General features: G+C 51.0%; 1 protein-coding gene across 1 annotated transcript in view; it reads right to left on the bottom strand.

The window, feature by feature from the left end:
* LOC112579622 (guanylate cyclase 2D-like) overlaps positions 1-18,673 on the bottom strand; it is a 31,910-nt gene extending 13,237 nt beyond the window's left edge. The window contains 8 exon segments of the mRNA XM_045162859.1: positions 793-875; positions 1,057-1,137; positions 2,103-2,220; positions 2,385-2,504; positions 2,627-2,782; positions 3,380-3,464; positions 9,009-9,362; positions 15,231-18,673. Of these exon segments, the coding sequence (XP_045018794.1) occupies positions 793-875; positions 1,057-1,137; positions 2,103-2,220; positions 2,385-2,504; positions 2,627-2,782; positions 3,380-3,464; positions 9,009-9,362; positions 15,231-16,143 (1,910 nt within the window). The 5' untranslated portion in view covers positions 16,144-18,673.
* Between the last annotated feature and the right edge of the window lie 1,496 nt (positions 18,674-20,169).

Below are 20,169 nucleotides of genomic sequence, written 5' to 3'. Positions count from 1 at the left end.
CCTGTGCCTAAGCCAAGCAATTCCTAAACTCATTTGACCACATATAGGACCTTTTCTTTTAAGAAACATCTACACGTCTCAGTTGTAAGATGCCCACTGGGGAATGTCTAACCTAATCTCTAATCACTTAATCTCTCTGAATTTGATTTCAGATGACATGATGTTGGAAATAGTAATAAAATTCACCATTTACTAAAGGCACTCTTCTTGCCAGAGACAGTTCTAGGTTATTCTATATACTCTCTCTGTGTGTGCTAAGTCGCTTCAGTTGTGTCCGACTCTTTGTGACCCCAAGGACTGTAGCTTGCCAGGCTCCACTGTCCATGGATTCTCCAGGCAAGAATATTGGAGTGGGTTGCCATTCCCTTCTCTAGGGGATCTTCTTGACCCAGGGGTTGAACCCAGGTCTCCTGTGTTCCAGGCAGATTTTTTACTGTCTGAACCACCAGGGAAGCCCTCCTAATTCCCATTTCATTAGCTCCATTTTACAGGAAAACTAAGTGTCCCAGGCAGAATTCCATCTGGGATCTTCCTGACTCAAATCTTATGCTCTGCCCTCCATCCCACAGTGCTTCTCAGGATGGTGATAATCTCAGAGGTGAAGGGGCTTATGTGAGTAGTGATGACAAGTGGCTGGAAGTTCCCCGAGGGAAAGGATCCTGTCTCTCTTCTCCACTGCTGTGTCTCCAAAGCCCAGAGCATAGAAGGTGCTCAGAAGACAGTGGACAGATGAACAGATACGTGGAGGGATGAAGGGTGCAAGATGAGGTCCTTTGGCGGTGCTGATCGTACCCTGTGATGATAGTGGTGGAGATGGCTGTGCCCTGGTTGTCACGGAGATGATCATATGGGCTGGGGGTGTGACATGGGGGATGCTGTGTGGGATGGTGGCGGCGATGGGGCGTATCTGTCATGACAATGGGCCAGGGATCATGATAATAGCAAGTCCCTTTTTGGAGGCTAGGAGCTTCTACATTGAGTAGGGACCAATCCAGACCAGTAGGGGTCTCCTGACAGCACCCCTCCACAGCCCACCCTCCACGCCCTCTGCCCTACCTTTCTGAGGACTCTAAGGCAGCTTGGCCGCAGCTCAGGGGCTGTTTCACCTTCAAATCTCTTTAGCCACACCAACTCTCCCTGTTTAAGAAAAGACAGCAAAAGTTTATCCACTGCTGGTCCCCAACTGGAGTCAACTCCTCCACCGCTCTCAGCCTCGGCTTCTTCCCCGTACGTGTGTTCTTTCTGTGTGCTCCAAGCCAGGAAGAGCCTGGCCATTGGAAACAAAAAGTTAGACTTTGTCTCCTTCACCTGACAGACCCAAGATCCAGTCCTTACTCCACCACTTTCTAGCTCTGTGACCTTGGACAAGGGACTTCAGTTCTCTGAGCCTCATGTCCCAGCTCTGTAAAGCCAGGATGATATCCTCACCCACATGAAGAAGGCTAACAAGATCATGGAGAGAAAACATGGTAGCTCCTGGCCTTGGGCACCTGCAACATTCCAAACCCAGCAAAGTGAGGGGGGCTCTGAGACCCAGAGACCCTAGGGGAGGAGGGGAGGGTGAGAGAGGCAGAGCCCCTCAAGCTGGGGCTCAGTCCTCACCCAGAACTTTCTGTAACCTTTGCCCTCTCTCCTCTCATCACTGGTGGATTCCTGCCTCCTCAGTCTGGCCTGAAGTGCTTTCTGTGGAGCAGTCAAAACATGTTTTGTACATCCTTAAAGCCTCCTTTCAGCAGAAGAGAAAAAAGATGGGATTCTCTGAGGGAGAAGGTGGAAAGAAGGAGCACTAGCCTCATGTAGCTTCCCGTAGAAACTATTAACCTGGTTCATCCACCGTGAGACACAGAACAGGAGAGTCAGAGATCAGTTAATTGCTGGATTTGAGAAGCCAGCTCTAGAGAAATCATAGTGTCCTCAGCAACTTTAGTATCTGACTGGTCTCACCTCTGTCCTGTCAGCTGGTGACCCAAGCTCTGCCCAGAGGCTGTCCTGGGCCTGGGTGCTGCCCCACACTCAGGGCCATGGGGGACCCCGGACCGCACCACCCCTTTCCAAAGCCCAGTTGGCCCAGTGCTGAGAGAGGTCCTGGGCCGGACTCATACCAGCAATGCCTGGATCCAAGTGGCCGGGGACTGGTTGTTTCCCAAGGTCAGGTCACAAAACATGGGTAACTGGGAGTTGGAAGTCCTGCTTCCCACTTCTAGCCCTGCCACCGACTTGCTGTGAGACCCAGAAAAGTCACTGTCTGTCCCTCAGCCTCGGTTTCCTATGCCATAGCAGGAATGGGGCATACAGAGATGCCCTGGGTTCCCTCAGCTTCTCCCAAACTGACAAGAGCTCTCAAAACCTGGGCCTGGGGGTGGCAGGGGCCCTCACCTGGTTACAGAGCCATGTTGGCGGGCTCCTGGGGGCCTGTAGGCTCCTTGCTGACCACTGGGCCATAGACCTCAGGCTCCTGCCGTCTGCCATACTTCTTGATTTGCTCACACTGTCCAGTGCAGCCTCTGGAGGCAGTAGGTGTGGTCAAGAGCTAGGCAGCTCTGCCCATGCCCTGCCCACCCCCCCAGCCTGGTGCCCGCCTCCCCCCAGCCTGGTGCCTGCACCCCTCAGCCTGGTGCCTGCCCACCCACCCATCTGCTCAGGGGCTGCTGGATGAAGGTGAGCTCCTGGGCCGTCAGCAGGATCCGGTGGGGGCCCCGCATCAGCTGCAGCTACCGGATTCTCCATCTGGAGGTGAGCAAAGCGCAGGACAGAGAAGATGGAGCTGTCGTCACTCCCCCATCTGGCTCCTCAGAGCTGCCTCTGATCCAGAGCCCTCCTGGTCCTCCCCGTCTCCCTGCCTGTCTCCCCCATCAGTCCCTGCTGGGCTGAGAAGGCACCACTGAGCACTGTCCCCTCAGAGCCCCTAGGTCCGGCTCAGGGCTGGATGCACCCCAGGCCTGATGTGTCTTCTGGTCCCCAGCTTCGGTGTTTCCAACCCACCTAGGGGCAGAGGGCTGTCCCTCTTGGATGTCACTGAGGCTCAGGGAGCACAGAGGACTTCAGACCCAGACGATTGCTTTCAAAGCTGAAGAACTCTGAGGTCATCCCGACCAAGCCCTCAATGCACAGGTGTGTAGCCTGAGCTTCAGGAAGGATGGAGTCTTGTCCGAGGTCCCAGGCTTCTTCCTCAGGTCTCTAAGGACCTCCCAAGAGGCATGCCCACCTTGACAGGGCCCTGACTGAGGCTCTAGGATGGACAGGAGGGCGGGCGGTCCTGAGGTTGGGATGAAGGTTGGGATGAAGCTCCCTGCAGATGCCAGGGCTGTATACACAGCCAGGAGGCCCAGCGGGGTCGGGGGCACAGGGCAGATGAAGACTCAGGAGACCAGGATCTTACCTGATGAGGCAAGTGAGGGCCCCACCGGCCAGCACCAGGACACAGGCCAGGGCCAGCGTGAGGAGGCCTCCAGGGGGCTGCTGACCTGTGTGGGAAGCAGGGGCGGCATGAGTCCCAACAGTAATTAACAACCACACAGGAGCTCATCCCCTTCACTCAGCTCCTGCACCTACTGGCACATGGGGACACACCCCTGCCCAGTGCCAGCCCCCCGGGGAAGGCACAGAATGGCCCCGGCCTGTGGCCTGGCCATCACACACACGTTTGATTCCCAGCACTGCTCTTAGGGTTCTCACTTCAGGCTCCTGGCCACAGGGGCCCCACAGACCCTGCACAGACCCCATGACTGTCCTACACTCTGGCCCTCATCTGCCAGGATGCTGGGCTCTTCCCACTAGACTGAGAGCAGCTGGACAGTAGGGCCTGTTTCTTATTCAACTTGGGGCCCCTGGGCACCTTACACAGGGGCTAGACAGGCAAGATATTGAATAAAAATGGTAGATCCCTATCAATGATTAGTCTGCTTCTTACATAACCCCCACCATGGGCTGCTTGTTACCTATTTCAGCAGCCATTTTCAGTGTCATTCACTTTGATTGTTAGAGGAGCCTGAATCTTAACACTGAATCTTAATCTCTCTAGCTCTCATATCAGGATTGGGTGTGTAAAGTCTTCTTGGGACTGGTGGGCAAGGTGGGGAGGGCCACTTGGGCAACTCTAGCATCAGCCTGGGCTGGCAAGGTGGCAAAATGCCAGGCCCGATTCTGGAGAGAGGACAATGATCCCTACTGTCACACAAGTGGGGGGGCCATCGCTTCTTCCTTCTTTGCCTCCTTCCCTTCCTTCCTTTTGCTGAAGGACAGCACTGTCCGTCTGCCCTCTGATGAGATGAGCCTCCTCCAATTTTGTCCTGATAATAATAACAGCAGCAAATAGCTTGTAGCACATTTTATTCTGTTGTTTAGTCGCTAAGTTTTGTCCAACACTTTCGCAACCCCATGGACTGTAGCCTGTCAGGCTCTTCTGTCCATGGGATTCTCCAGGCAAGAATACTGAAGTGGGTTGCCATTTCCTTGTCCAGGGAAATCTTCCTGCCCCAGGGATTGAACCTGTATCTCTAGTATTAACAGGTGGATTCTTTACCACTGAGCCACCAGGGAAGCCCATTTATTATACTCCTGTATATTGTATTGCACTAAACACCTGTTCTAAGGATGTCACATATTTCAACTGAGTTATTCTGCACAGTGACCTCTGGAAGTAGGTATGATCATGATTCCATGGAAGAGGAAACAGAAAGACAGGCAACTGTCTCTGAGTGGCAGAGCCTAGGTTCCCAACCACTGCCCGCCCTGCCCCTCACCCAGGAAGGAGGCTTGACTCCTGATCTGGAGGAGGTAAGAGAGGAAGCATAGACAGGAAAGCAGTCAGCAAACACAAAGAAACAGGAGCGTGGCTGGTGTGTTCAACGGGAGGAAGACGGAGGGCAGGGAGCCGAGGGTGGCAAGGGTTCTGGCTGTACTCTAGGGGAGGCAAGCTTCTGCAGGCTCTGAGCAGGGGAAAGCCAGCTCTATTAAAATATTTTCCAAGGATCTTCCAACTGCCATGGTGAGGTCCAGAGACAAGGGCAGAAGCACAGAGGCCTGTTGGGAGGCTGCTGTGGTAATCCAGCAAGAGATAATGGGGTCTGGACCAGGGAGGAGGCAAGGGAGTGGTGAGCAGGGCTCTGCTTCTGGGCAAATTCTAAAGATGGAGCCCCCAGGGTGTTCTAATAGGCTGGGCCTTGGGTGTGGGGAGACGAGGGTGCCTGAGCCTTAGGGAGGATGGGGTTGCCGTCACCTGCAGTGGGAAATGCTGGGGAGGAGAATGGGAGGAGGCTGGAGGCAGATCCGGCGTTCAGTTTCAGACAACGTCAAGTTGAAGACACCATCTAGGCATCCAGGCAAGAGGGGCTGCTGAGCGGTGGCAGAAACCTGAATGAAGCCTCGTCCCTGCCCTCATAGAGCAGATGTTCTTGAAGACCAGCCCCAGGCTACACTCGCCGGGGGCTTCTGTCTGGTGGCAGAGACAGGGACAGCAGAGATAACACCACACAATGTGGCCAAAACTGTGACAAGGGCAGCCAGAGGCTGATGGAGGTCTTCATAAACACCTCCACCAGCCCTGGCTCACAGACTTTACCCTCTGACAGGAGTTTGCTCATTCCTTCAATGAATCCCTCAGCAAACATTTCTAGAGCACTGTGTGCTGAGTTCAGTGCCAAGAACTGATGATACAACAGCAGATAAGATTCAGAGTCACTGCCAGCATCGTGATGGAGCTCACCGGGGGAGGAGGGCAGGTGCTCTAAGCCGGTGCAGGGACAATGTTTCATTCATTCGTCCTTCCCTGGGGCTGAGCACAGTAAATCTTCAGTCAATATTTGTAGAAGAGGCAAAGAAACAACTGGGTGAAACTTTCTTTGTTGACCTCCTATTATTAGCCTGGGGACAGATGGCACTGGTCTCCCCAACACAGGACACACACCCTAGGAAGCTATGCCCCCAGGGACTGTGGGGAGCACCTCAGTAGCACACACACCGCGCCCCCTCCACCCGCCATGGCTCAGACTGGAGAGTTATTCTGGAAGGAAAAAAAGGATTTAGCCAGGCAAGGCCAGAGCATTCCAGGATGAGGAAAACACACATGTTTAGGGAGGCTGGAAAGGGTGGCATGTGTTTAGGGGAAAGACAAAGAGGAACAGTGTCAGGAGATGGGGCAGGAAGGACAGCAGGGTCTGGGTCGTGGGGTAGGGGAGTGGCTGCTGGAGGTTTGGGGCAGGGGGGATGTCAGCAAGCCTGGCCAGACCTGAATTTACCCCCAACAGCAGCCACTGCAACTAGGTGTGCATGAGGAGATGCGGGTGCACTCGGTATACATGTAGGAGTGTGCTCATCTCCACCTGTGCGCTTGTGTATCAGTGCAGTTTCATCAGCGATCAACGCCTGGGTGGGTGAATGTCAGAAATGAGAATGTGTGGGTCTCATGTCTCACACTCCCCAGTGGTCATAAGGTAAAGGGGATCTTGCCCTTGGAGTTGATGGACTTGGGGCCCCCTGTGTAACCTTAGGCAAGTTACCTAAACTTTCTGAGCTTCAGTTCTCCACTGGGGCCCATAGAGGATAGTGTCCTTGTCACAAAGCTGTGGCGAAGTTTAGGAGAGCTGAGAGGTGGGAACAAATGCTTTAGCTTGCTGGGCTGAGGGGTGGCCTTGCTAGGCTCCCCTGGAGCTTCACAACCCCTGGTTCAGTCTTTTCAGTGGCTGGTCAAGTCTCTTCCTTGCTCCTGCTCCTCACATGACTGTCCACATGGAGAGCCTTGTTGAATGATGGATGAGTGAATGAATGATGGATGGATGGATGGATTGTGGAGAAATGGATGAATGGATGAATGGATGGATGGGTGGATGGGTGGATGGATAGATGGATGGGTGGATGGGTGGACAGATGGATGGATGGGTGGATGGATAAATGATGAATTACCTCCTATGCATAGTGTATTAGGGTCAAACCAGCAGTTGGAGTTGTGAGCTGGAGGGGCTCCTCCTGGAAAGTGGACAGCTCTGTTCAGGGGCTTCACTTGCCATGGGTCTGTGTCCAGGATGTGGGTGGGAACCAGCTGGCTTCCCTGACCATCTATGTCCAAAATGACGTACTGAGCCAGCCTCCTCCCCTTCTCATCTATCCAGATCCTCTGGCTAAAAGCCAGCCACATCCAGAGGCCTTGTGTGGTCCCCAAAAAGGGGCCCCTGAGAGTCCTGTCCCATGGCTCTCAGAGCATTTCAGGGCATGGGCCAGCAGGACAACAGCATCAGAGATGGTTCCAAAGAGCAGGGACACCTGAGGGAGAGAGGCTCTTTCAGCTCCATAACCCCCCGTCATAGCCTCCCAGACATTTCTGAGCCCTGGCCCTCCTGCCCTCAGCAGTTGTTTGAATCACCATCCCCTTTCCCCATCCACAACACAGTCCTCTCTTCAGTCCCACCATTACCTCAGTCCCCACTCAGAAGCCTCAGCATCTCCGTGGCCACCACCATCATGCCGGCTGCCACCACCACCCTCGCCACTCACCTAATACTTCTAAAACAAACTCCCAATTCTGCACGGTTCTTCATGGCCCTACTGCACCAAACCCCATTCCTCCCAAATTTGAAGAACTGGAACTACCACCTGTCCAGTTTCTCAAGCCTAGGCTTGATTCCCAATTCCTGTCTCTCTCTCTCTTCAGTTCATCATCAAATCTTTTTAGGTTTATATCAGAATTTGTTTCCAGTCTAACTGACTTTTCACCACTTCTACTCCTGCCCTCTGGGTCCAAACCCCCTTTACTGTTTACCTGAACCACACAGGAACCTCCTAAGGGCCTCCCAAGGGCCTCCCTGCTTCACCCAGCCCTCTTCAGACCACTCACCACAAAGCAAGCAAACCATGTTTTTTAAAAAAAAAACAAAACATAAATAATGTCTTACTTAAACCTTGCTGGTTGTCTCCCATTTCACTTATGATAACTTCAGATGCCTTACCCAGTTTACAAAGCCTCACATGATTGGGCCCCAAGCTCACCTTGGAGCCCTCTCCCCATCACTCATGACAGTCCCACCACTCCACACTCCCACAACTGTTCCTCTGGCCACTGATGCTCACTCTGCCTCTGGGCCTTTGCACTTGCTGTTTCCCCTGCTTGGTTGCTTGCCATTCAGATCTTCACCTGACTGCCTCTTTATCATTCAAAACTCAGCTCAAGTGCACCTCCTCCACGTGAACGTCTCTGCCAGTCCTCTCTCTCGTTGCCAGTACTCCATCCCAGTTACTCTCTGTCACTCTATCCTGTTTTACTTTCTTGATGACACAGTCACTACTTGAAGTTGTTTATTAAATTGCTTGGTTAGTGTCAGTCTCACCCTAACAGAATGGAAGCTTCTTGAAGGCCAAGGCTGTCTACCCATCCTCACAGCCTTGATGCCTGGCACAGAGCCACGTGAAAGGGACTCAACCCACATTTGTCAGATGAATGACTGGTTGAATGACCCTCCACCATCATCCACATTCCCATCACCACCTCCAGGCACTACTGGCTTCTTATCACCAGGAAGTAGCCATCCTGGGAGAGACTCAGGCAGCTGAGTCCTGAACCAAAACTGAGCCGGCAGCCACGTCCCCAACCACCCATACTCTTCAGATCCACAGCAGTGACTTCAGAAACTCTTCCCGCTCTCCCATACTTCCATCACTCTCTCTTTCTGACCTCCACAGTGTGTTAGAGAAATGTGGGGAAAGGAGAGGAAGAATGTGTGTGAGAGAAAGAGCAGATGGGCTGGAGATGGGAATCAGAGGAACTGAGTTGAAGACAGAAAAATGGAGGCAAGAGAGACACAAGAGAAGGAGAATCAACAAAGTGGCCAAGAGAGTAAGAGACACGAGAAAGAAATGAGATGGACAGACACACACACACACGCTCACACACACACACACACACGCTCACACACACACACGCTCACACACACACACATATAAGAGATAAAAAGAGACAGACAGAGCAAGACACTTTGTCAGATAAGGGACAGGCCATGTGCCCACAGTGGAGAAGGAACCGGTTGGCCGGGTGGGTGAGGGACGTTCGCGCCGGCCCGTGAGGGTCTGCGCCAACCAGCCTGCTGGCTCCAGGTACACAGCTGCCTCTCCATCTGCCCCAGAAGCTTCAAAGGCCTTGTCTCTGAGGCTGGACTCCAAGCCGACGGTCAGTACCACATCGCACGCCTCCTGCAGGGGCCTGCCAGTGCCCAGGGCCCGATAGGAGTGGTCACAGGAGGGCAAGGTGAAGAGCAGCGTGTCGTAGGACAGGGAGACCAGCCTCCCGTCTGTCAGGCCCCGGGCCCACGCCCTGCTCAGCAGGGCGGTCTGCTCGGAGCGGCCCAGGAGCACTGAGTGCATGCACAGCACCACAGCTGGGGGAGAGGCCGGGGCTCACCCTTCAGGCCTTCCCCAAGCTTCTGTGGCCCTGGAGAGCAACAGCAACTCACAGTTCCAGCTGGCCCCCCTTGCTGTCCCTCCCTTCCTCCCACTCCCTCAGTCCGGTGCTTAGTTGCTCAATCATGTCCGACTTAGAGACCTTATGGACTGTAGCCCGCCAGGCTCCTCTGTCCATGGGGATTCTCCAGGCAACAATACTGGAGTGGGTTGCTGTACCCTCCTCCAGGAGAATCTTCCCAACCCAGGGATCGAACCCAGGTCTCTTATACTGCAGGCGGATTCTTTACCGTCTAAGCCACCAGGGAAGCCTCAGTCTGGGGGAAAGAGGAATTTTCCCTTTATCTGATGCCCCCGCAACAATAACAGCTAAGGTTGATAAATTCGGGTTTAATCTGGTGAAAAAAAATCCCCTCACCTGAGGATAAATTTATATTAATATGTACCTTCCAATCTTCCCACCAAGCAATTCTGATCAAATTTTCACCCTCCCTGTGCCACTGGCTCTGAAAATTGCTAATATTTATTGACATCTTGTTATGTGTTGTCCTAAAGTACTTTAACAAACATTTACTCGTTCAATTAACAACAATACGAAGAAGTATGTTCAGGACTTCCCTGGTGGTCCAGTGCCTAAGACGCCGTGGTCCCAGTGCAGGCGGCCCAGGTCCTCATAGGCCACAACTAAGACCCAGCACAGCCAAATAAATAAATAAAACTAAATATTAAAAAACAAAGTATGTTCATCATTATCTCTACTCTCAGATGAGTAAACCAAGGCACAGAGAGGTTAAGGAGTTTCCCCAGGATACACAGCTACCAGGGTGATAGAACCAGTCCTGGAACTCAGGAAGGCTGGCTTCCAACTTATAATCTTTCTATATTTTAACATTTTCTAAAATTTTAGATAATTCATATATCATAAAATTCACCTTTTAAAAAGGGTATATAACTCAGTAGTTTTATGCATAAGGTTATGAAACCACTGCCACTATTTAATTTTAGAACATTTTCATCACCCCAGAAAGAAATCCTATACCCAGTACCAGTTACTCCCTATTTCTCTTTCCTCCTAACCCCAGGCAACCACTAATCTACTTTCTCTCTCTATGAATATGCCTCTTCTGGACATTTCATGTAAATAGAATTGTACAATATGCAGCCTTTTATGTCTGGCCTCTTTCAGTTAGCATAATATTTTCCAGGCTCACCCATATGATAGCCTGTATCAGTACCTCATTCATTTTTACTGTTGCACAATATTCCATTGTATAAACATTTTGTTTATCCATTTATCATTGGCTTGTAATCTCAACTGTGGATGAGGGCATCCTCAAGGTCTGAGCAGACATGAATACATTCCCCTTGGCCTGTGTAACAGAAACGAAGCCCATGATCATAAAGCAGGCAATTCCATCCCCAAGCATCCAGGACAGAAGAGAATCCTGCCCCAAATAAGGGCCCCATGTAGTTGCCCAAGTAAAGGTTTTTGCATCTTGGGTTCCTGACAAAGGTTGCAACCCCTGCCAAAAAAGGGCCACCACTTGTTTTAGCTGGGGCCAGGTTCCTACTGAAATTGCTTCTCCAGAAAAATCCAGGAATATGGAGCCATCAAGGAAGGCCAAGGGTCTCCATGGTGAGGAGGGATTCCTATCCAGGAATAGGGGGCCTTCATAAAGAAGACGGAGCCAGGAACCCTGGACTCTGCTGACTCCTAGGTGGCCATGATATGTGGGCTATGGCCTCGAGCCACCCCTCTCTGCCCCCCAAATAATGGGTAGGGCCCTGGGAGAAAAATCCACCAGGACTGAATGGAAACACAACCGGGACTATCTTGGTCCCCTCCCCTCTGCCGTGCTTGTATTTCAGCTTCTCCTTTCTCTTGAGGCGCTTTTCTTCATTTGGCCACAAGGGGGAGCTAATCCACACAACAGATCAGATCAGATCAGTCGCTCAGTCGTGTCCGACTTTTTGGGACCCCATGAATCGCAGCACGCCAGGCCTCCCTGTCCATCACCAGCTCCTGGAGTTCACTCAGACTCACGTCCATCGAGTCAGTGATGCCATCCAGCCATCTCATCCTCTGTCATCCCCTTCTCCTCTTGCCCCCAATCCCTCCCAGCATCAGAGTCTTTTCCAATGAGTCAACTCTTCGCATGAGGTGGCCAAAGTACTGGAGTTTCAGCTTTAGCATCATTCCTTCCCAAGAAATCCCAGGGCTGATCTCCTTCAGAATGGACTGGTTGGATCTCCTTGCAGTCCAAGGGACTCTCAAGAGTCTTCTCCAACACCACAGTCCAAAAGCATCAATTCTTTGGTGCTCAGCCTTCTTCACAGTCCAACTCTCACATCCATATATGACCACAGGAAAAACCATAGCCTTGACTAGACGAACCTTTGTTGGCAAAGTAATGTCTCTGCTTTTCAATATGCTATCTAGGTTGGTCATAACCTTCCTTCCAAGGAGTAAGCGTCTTTTAATTTCATGGCTGCAGTCACCATCTGTAGTGATTTTGGAGCCCAGGAAAATAAAGTCTGCCACTGTTTCCACTGTTTCCCCATCTATTTCCCATGAAGTCATGGGACCAGATGCCATGATCTTCGTTTTCTGAATGTTGAGCTTTAAGCCAACTTTTTCACTCTCCACTTTCACTTTCATCAAGAGGCTTTTGAGTTCCTCTTCACTTTCTGCCATAAGGGTGGTGTCATCTGAGGTTATTGATATTTCTCCCGGCAATCTTGCTTCCAGCTTGTGTTTCTTCCAGTCCAGCGTTTCTCATGATGTACTCTGCATATAAGTTAAATAAACAGGGTGACAATATACAGCCTTGACGAACTCCTTTTCCTATTTGGAACCAGTCTGTTGTTCCATGTCCAGTTCTAACTGTTGCTTCCTGACTTGCATACAAATTTCTCAAGAGGCAGATCAGATGGTCTGGTATTCCCATCTCTTTCAGAATTTTCCAGTTTATTGTGATCCACACAGTCAAATGCTTTGGCATAGTAAATAAAGCAGAAATAGATGCTTTTCTGGAACTCTCTTGCTTTTTCCATGATCCAGCGGATGTTGGCAATTTGATCTCTGGTTCCTCTGCCCTTTCTAAAACCAGCTTGAACATCAGGAAGTTCACAGTTCACATATTGCGAAGCCTGGCTTGGAGAATTTTGAGCATTACTTTACTTGTGTGTGAGATGAGTGCAATTGTGCAGTAGTTTGAGCATTCTTTGGCATTGCCTTTCTTTGGGATTGGAATGAAAATGGACCTTTTCCAGTCCTGTGGCCACTGCTGAGTTTTCCAAATTTGCTGGCATATTGAGTGCAGCACTTTCACAGCATCATCTTTCAGGATTTGGAATAGCTCAACTGGAATTCTATCACCTCCACTAGCTTTGTTCGTAGTGATGCTTTCTAAGGCCCACTTGACTTCACATTCCAGGATGTCAGGAGGTCAGTGATCACACCATTGTGATTATCTGGGTCATGAAGATCTTTTTTGTACAGTTCTTCTATGTATTCTTGCCATCTCTTCTTAATATCTTCTGCTTCTGTTAGGTCCATACCATTTCTGTCCTTTATCAAGCCCGTCTTTGCATGAAATGTTCTTTGGTATCTCTGATTTTCTTGAAGAGATCCCTAGTCTTTCCCATTCTGTTGTTTTCCTCTATTTCTTTGCATTGATCGCTGAAGAAGGCTTTCTTATCTCTTCTTGCTATTCTTTGGAACTCTGCATTCAGATGTTTATATCTTTCCTTTTCTCCTTTGCTTAGGGGAGGTTAAAAAAATCAAAGTCCACGTTGATTACAGTCAAGCCCTTTACCTGCAATAGTCCATCTCATCTTCACAACCCCATGAAGTAAGGGCTTTCATTAAAGTCATGTCACTGACAAGGAAACTACAGCACAGAGAGGTTTAGTGACTTGCCTGAGGTCACACAGCTGGTAGGAAATGGGTCCAGGAGAGGGATCTTGGTAATCTGATTTCAGAGAATGTGCACCTAACTACTCTGGCTTCTGGTTACCACCATGGCTGGAACTCAACCCCTACAACAGGGGTGGAGCAAGAGTGTACTGAGGTTTCCCCCATCCACTTCTGCCACGCTCCAGCCACACAGAAGAGAACTTGCTCGTCCTCTTAACTCTGCTACCAGGCTACCTCCATTCCTCTGCTCTAGCCGACCTCTCTGTCAGTAGTTCCTCTGCCAACAACTTCCATTTCAGGCCTCCCCTGACGTCACCTCCTCTGGGAAGCCCTGCCCACACCCCTGCAGATCATTCCCCCCAGGCTCTGGGCTCCTCTGTTCCCATATCCACATCTGTCTTCCGCCAGACTCAGCTCGCCCTGCTGGTGCCCGGCCAGTTCCTCTCTGTGTCCCCAGAGCCCAGCGAGGATCACGCAGAGTAGTGCTCGGTGACCCTGTTGGAATGCAGTGGGTACAGAGCACTCGACCCTGTGAAATAGGTCTCATTAGCCCATTTCCCCTCCTGTCAAACTGGGCTCAGAGAAGCCTGTCTTGAGGGGCGGTGGGCACATGTGGGCCAGGCCTCCCCCTCCACTCGTCTCTAATTCACTACAGGCCTCACGAGCTCAGAGGCTGCCCACCCTGGCTCTCCTCACTGGCACTGGCCTCACATTCCAAACAGACAGAACCCAGCGCTTGGTCTTTGAGGCTCTCAAACTGCTGCCAGCGCCGCAGTAAGAAGCGCATTTTAGCTTGGTGTGCTCTGAAAGCTGGGTATAGGACTGGAGCGGCCCAGGAAGCTGGAAATTTCACAGAGTCACACTTTCCCCAGCTGTCTGCCCTCCATTCTCACCTTCAGCACTTTTATCCTACCCTAGTCAGTTCCGTTCTTGTCCCTCCCTTTCTATTTCAGTCGCTTCCTCTTTTTTTTTGTGTAATGCTTGTCTTTTTTTTTTTTTAGATTTTAATTAATTTCTATTAGATTCACTTTGTACTATATTTTTTAAAATTCTTTTTAAATTTTTTTGTGATGCCACATGGCCTGTGGGACTAGGGATCAAACCTGCATCCCCTGCATTGGAAGCACTTAATCACTGGACCACCAGGGAAGTCTGGACCACTGGACAGCCAATTCTTAATCACTGGACCACCAGGGAAGTCTCCTGCAATGCTAGGCTTGATTCACTAAACTGGTTTCTTGACCAAATGGGCCATGACCCACAGTTTGAAAAAGCTCTAGTTCAGATGAACACTAAGCATCCTCTGTCTTCCAGAGGCTGCCACTCATACCCCACCTCACCGTGACTCTCCATGCCCAGCTACTTCCTTAAAGACAGGCCAAATGCCACCTCCTCCAAGAAGCCTCCTCAGATTCCCCCATTGCCCAGCCGCATACTCCTGTTGTTCTCCAGGCCTCCACTCCCTGGGGTGACTGTGACCTCTATCATAATCTCCTGCTTATACACCTGTGTCTCCATCACTCTGTCGTCTCCTAGAAAAGGCACTGTCTATCCCATTCATCAGGCAACCCTGCTCCCAGCAGAGCAGAGACTTGATAAATGCAGGAAGTCTTCCATCAATCAACAAATCCATGAAGATTCTGACTCTAACTTCAAGAAACTAAGAATCGCTCTAACACCCTTCCTGGGGCTCAGGTCCTACTACACTCTCTTTTTCTTCACTCTACCAAGGAAGAACCAAGAAAGCCCTTGGCTGCCACTCCTCAATTGACACATACACTGGAGCTCAAAATCCAGCTGTGCTGTTTGCCAGCTGTGTGACCTGGGTCTGCTACGTACCTTTTCTGAGCTGCAAAGTGCAGACCGCAGCAGAACTATTAATAGCTCACAGGGCTGCTCTGAGGTTAAATGTGGGCCTGTTGTCAAGGGCTCAGCCTAGTGGCTGATACAAGAAAACTCCCTATCACCAGCCATGTGAAGTCTGGGCTAGGGTAGGAGGAAGGCACCCACGTACACTTACTTTTCAGGCCATCCACACTGCAAAGCTGCTTCAGGACCTCCATGGCCCCCTGCTCCCCAGGTCCCAGAGAGGTCACCAGCCCCACAGGCAGCCCGTGTGTCCTGAGAGTCATGGCCACCTGCCAGGCAGTAGCCAGCCAGATGTTCTGGTGGGAGGACACGATAGCCACATGAGCCCAGCCAAAGTTTCTCATGACAGAGAGCAGCATGTGGGCAGCCAAAGGCAAGGTGGGCACCAGCTCACCTCCTCCCCCTGTATCCCCACACGCCCAGAAGAAGAAGGTCTTGCCCCAGCCTTGGGCCAGCAGAACGGCAGCTGGACAGTAACCAGGATTGACAGGGCCCACGAAAGCAGCCATGGTGTTCTTGTGGGCCAGGAATGTGGCCAGGGCACTAGGGCTGTCACGGCCCATGGGAAGAACCATGGAAGCCAGGCGTGAGCCCAGCATCAGTGAGGGGTCCTGGTTGGCTCGGTCCACAGCCAGCTGGGCAGCCACACTGGGGAGGGCCTGGGCAAAGAAGGAGTCACAGCCCCAGGGACCCAGCACCCCCAGAGTGAAGGTCTCTGTCCTCCAGGCCAGATCAGGGAGGGAGCCAGCCCACAGGAGAGCACCCCAAAGCAGCACAGAGAGAAGTGGCAGGGAAGGGACTGTGCTCGGATGGCTGAGAGTGGACCCCCACAGGCCTGGGCAGGGTTGGCAGGCCTTTACATGCAGCAGCATCCGAGACCGATCTTCAGGATAAGGCCCTCCCACAGTCCTGGAAAAGAGGGGTAAAGTCAAGGCTTGCTTTCTAGCATTCTCTGCCAGTGTTTCCTGCATGGCTTTGAGGCAGACATCGCTCCTGCCCCCAGAACTTCATCCTCTTCATTGGTAAAAATGAGGGATTCAGATCCTTGATGCCCAAAGACCCCCAGATGTGGGGACCTAAACCTCCTTCCCAGAACTGGCTCACAGCCTGCAATGCTCACACTCAGTCCTAGACTGGAGTGTGGACTCCGGAGTCAGAGCCAGCCAGACCCATTCACTGCTTCCCATCCTTGTGTCCCTAGGCCAATCTCTGAAGTTCCTGAGCTTCATTTTTCTCTTCTGTAGAATTCGGATAATGAAACCTACCTTGTGGAGTTGTTGTGATGATTAAATGATGCAAGGTGAGGCACTTAGCACCGTCCCTGGTACTTATATGTTCAATAAATCTTACCTCTTTCAACCTATTATTATTTCTTCCTTCACTCGTCCTCCAAAGCGGGCCAAGTTCTCCCTCTGAACCTCCCCTGCCTCTTACCTCTCAAACCCAGCACCATCCATAGCACTTAACTCTGCAGGACCCCGAGGGCCCCACAGCACAAGCAGCACCTGGGTCTGGGTAGCATCCCCATTGTGTGTTTGTGGCTCGAGGGGCTACAGTGGGGATGGTCATTGCAGTGAGCAGGTAGGTGAGTAGGCACTTATTAAATGGAATAGTTATCATTATCACCACCACTATATCACCATCGTTGGATCTCTGAGGGGAGGCAAATGTACCATGGGGTAGAGAGAGTTGGACAAGGGAGTGAAAGCCTGAGTTTAAGTCCTGCCCCTGCCCCATTCAAAACCTCAGCCTCGCCATCTGTAGAAGTAGACAGTTTGCCAGGTGGCCAGCTCTGAGCCCTTCTGGCTTGTGATGCTACATTTCTCCCATCTCAGAGGCTGGTGACTCAGGGAGGGCTGCTCGTCTACCAGTCTCTGAGGGCCCTCTGTACACTCCCTCCTCTTCTGCTGTGATACTCTAAGTGGTCTCTCTCCTAGCAGCTTGCCCCAAGGGACGAACCCCTTGGAGCAGCTAGCTTGTCCTGGGCTCACAAACAGCGAATCATTTTCGGGTGGGAACATAGACATATGCTTCCAATACCGATGACAGGCACTTCTCCCATCAATCTCTACCACCCAAAGCACCTGTGATCCACTGCTTTGCCTGGTGCTTCTAGAGGCCCTGAGGAGAGATCACTTATCCTCCTTTTGGGTGGGGATGGGGGGACTGACTCTGGGCAGGGCAGCGACTCGTCCAAAGGCAAAGGCAAAGCACTCACTCAGTCGTGTCTGACTCTTTGCGACCCCGTGGACTGTAGCCTACCAGGCTCCTCCATCCGTGGGATTCTCCAGGCAAGAGTACTGGAGTGGGTTGCCATTTCCTTCTCCAGGAGATCTTCCCAACCCAGGGATCGAAGCCGGGTCTCTCACATTGCAGGCAGACGCTTTACCGTCTGAGCCACCAGGGAAGCTCAAGCGACTTGCCCAAATTCTCATCAAAAGTTAAGGCTGAGTTGAGACTGGAGCCAGGCTCCCACCTCCTAGTCAAAGAAAAAAATCATGTCTTTTATTGAACACTTAGATCATCAGAGCTGAAGAGTCCTAGAGATCTAAGCATCTGAAGCAACTCCTCTGTGCACAGACAGGGAACCGGGTACAGAAGGGGTGTGGACTTCTCCATCCCGCAAAGCAGCAGCAGGCTCCCCTGGCCGCTTGGCCCTGCTGATCCTGCTCAGTGTCATGGAAATCCTGCAGCCAGTGGCCTGCAGCGGGTCACTGAAGGCTTAGGTCCTTAGTGAGGCCAGCCTCTGGCCAAGGCAGAAGCTGACTTTAGCCCCAGCTCCACCTCTGACTCATGAGATAGAATTCACGTCCTTTTCTTTACCATCTGTACAGGAAAGACTTAGTTAGATATTTAGGTCTCCAAAGATCCTTCATCTCCAATGTTTTAGTTGTCAATAGAAACCAGGAAACAGGTGGCTTTCATCTCTGAAGGTGGCTGCATCCCCTCTCCAGTCCGTCCCCCAGGAATGTGTGAGCTGCCAGTGCTCCCACCTCTAACACAATAGGTTCATGCGCCACCCTCCTAGGGGAGACCATTTGTAGTTTTAGTCTCAAGGAAGTGGACACCAAGGATTAGCCACAGACAGTATGGCTCATAAGAGCCAAGTGTATGAAGCTAGTAAACTCCATACTACCATAACCTAAAAAGATGAAGCTACCTTTAGGTACATTAACAGACAAGTGACCAACATATTCCAGGGAAGAGGGGTGGGTGATTCCTGTCAGAGCCGGGGCTTCTTAGACCCCAGTATCCAAAGGTCACCCTCCTGCCTCCCAACCTGGTCTTTCTTGCCTTCATTCAGGGAAACTTCCCCAAAGACCCACCTGCCATGCTGTGCTGTTGGACATGACTCACTGTCTCTTTGCAGATCCTGAAAGGTTGTAGTTGAATCACGCGAATACACCGGGATTCTTGGCCCCTGGAGGAGAAGAATTCAATCCAGGGCCAGAGACGAGGCTTGATCTCTCGGAGCTTTTGTGTAATAAAGTTTTATTAAAGTATAAAAGAGATAGAGAAAGCTTCTGACATAGGTATCAGAAGGGGGCAGAAAGAGTACCCGCTTGCTAGTGTTAACAATGAAGTTATATAATCCAAAGAATATCTGGAGGTTGTAAAGACCTCATCAGACCTACTCCCATAATTTACATTTTAAGATAATACTGTCCTCAGGCAAGATACATCCTTGTAAAGACCAGGTCTACTCCCATAATTAACATTTTAAGATAACAGAAGGTTTAATCCAAAGATTGTCTTTAGGCAGGATACATTATTGTTATATAATCCTAAGGAATGTGGAGAAAGAAAAAAAGTTTGTCCTTTCCTCCTCCTTGAAAATTCCAGACCCCTCTCTCCTTGGGGACCCCTAGACTCCCTATCAACCTGCCTAGGAACTGACTCTCTCAATCCTAAGGCTCTTGAATGAGGTCCTCAGATGTCAAGCTCTCCAAGCAGACTCTGTCCTAGGACACCACCCCACCCCCAACCCCACCCCGAATCCCCTCCATTCCCACCTTGGCCTGCACAGTCACACAGTCACCACTCTTGCTTCCTGTCATCTTTCCAAGACTTCTGCCAGTGGAGAGGGCCTCATATATGGTTCATTCCCTCCTGTCCCCCTCGGGAGTTTGAAGAAGTCACTTGGAAAATTCTATCTGTTCAGACCCTAGGGCTCTGGGGAGCCAAGCACAGAAAGGAAGGAGGGAATGCAGGAGAGAAGACCTGAGGGAGGGAGGCAGGGAAGGAGGCAAGGAGGTAGGGAGGATGTCTTCAGCACTCCGGACAGCTCCACACCTGGCTGGGGCTCCCAGGAGGGAAAAAGGATGGTCAAGCCCTACAGAAACTGGTCTTATTGAACATCCACCACGTGCCAAGCCCTGTACTGGGCACTATATGCACAACACACTGAGAAGGTATTATCATTATTATTCCTACTTTATATATAAGGAAAGGACAGCCTGGAGAGTTTAAGTAATTTGACCAAGGGCACAGAGCTAGTAAGTGGTAGGGCTGACTTTGGGTCCAGGTTTCTGCTCATCATACCACATGGATTCTTTAGGAATTATAATAGGGGTTTTTCTGTCTTCTCTTTTAATGTGGGCCTTATGTGGAGATTGTTTACTAACTGAGCTATCACAGAAGTCCTTGAGAATCTCCAAATAAGGTCCACATTAAAAGAGAAGATAGAAAAACCTCTATTATAATTTGGGGCTTCCCTCATAGCTCAGTTAGTAAAGAATCCGCCTGCAAGGCAGGAGACCCAGGTTCGATTCCTGGGTCAGGAAGATCCCCTGGAGAAGGGATAGGCTACCCACTCTAGTATTCTTGGGCTTCCCTTGTGGCTCAGCTAGTAAAGAATCTGCCTGCAGTATGGGAGACAGGGGTTTGATCCCTGGGTTGGGAAGATCCCCTGGAGAAGGGAAAGGCTACCCATTCCAGTATTCTGGCCTGGAGAATTCCACAGTCCATGGAGTCACAAAGAGTCGGACAAAACTGAA

The sequence above is a fragment of the Bubalus bubalis genome, chromosome 16 (assembly GCF_019923935.1).
Source record: "Bubalus bubalis isolate 160015118507 breed Murrah chromosome 16, NDDB_SH_1, whole genome shotgun sequence".
Classification (NCBI taxonomy): Eukaryota; Metazoa; Chordata; class Mammalia; order Artiodactyla; family Bovidae; genus Bubalus; species Bubalus bubalis.
The sequence above is the reverse complement of the archived record's forward strand: the minus strand, read 5'-3'. Positions and strand labels throughout refer to the sequence as shown.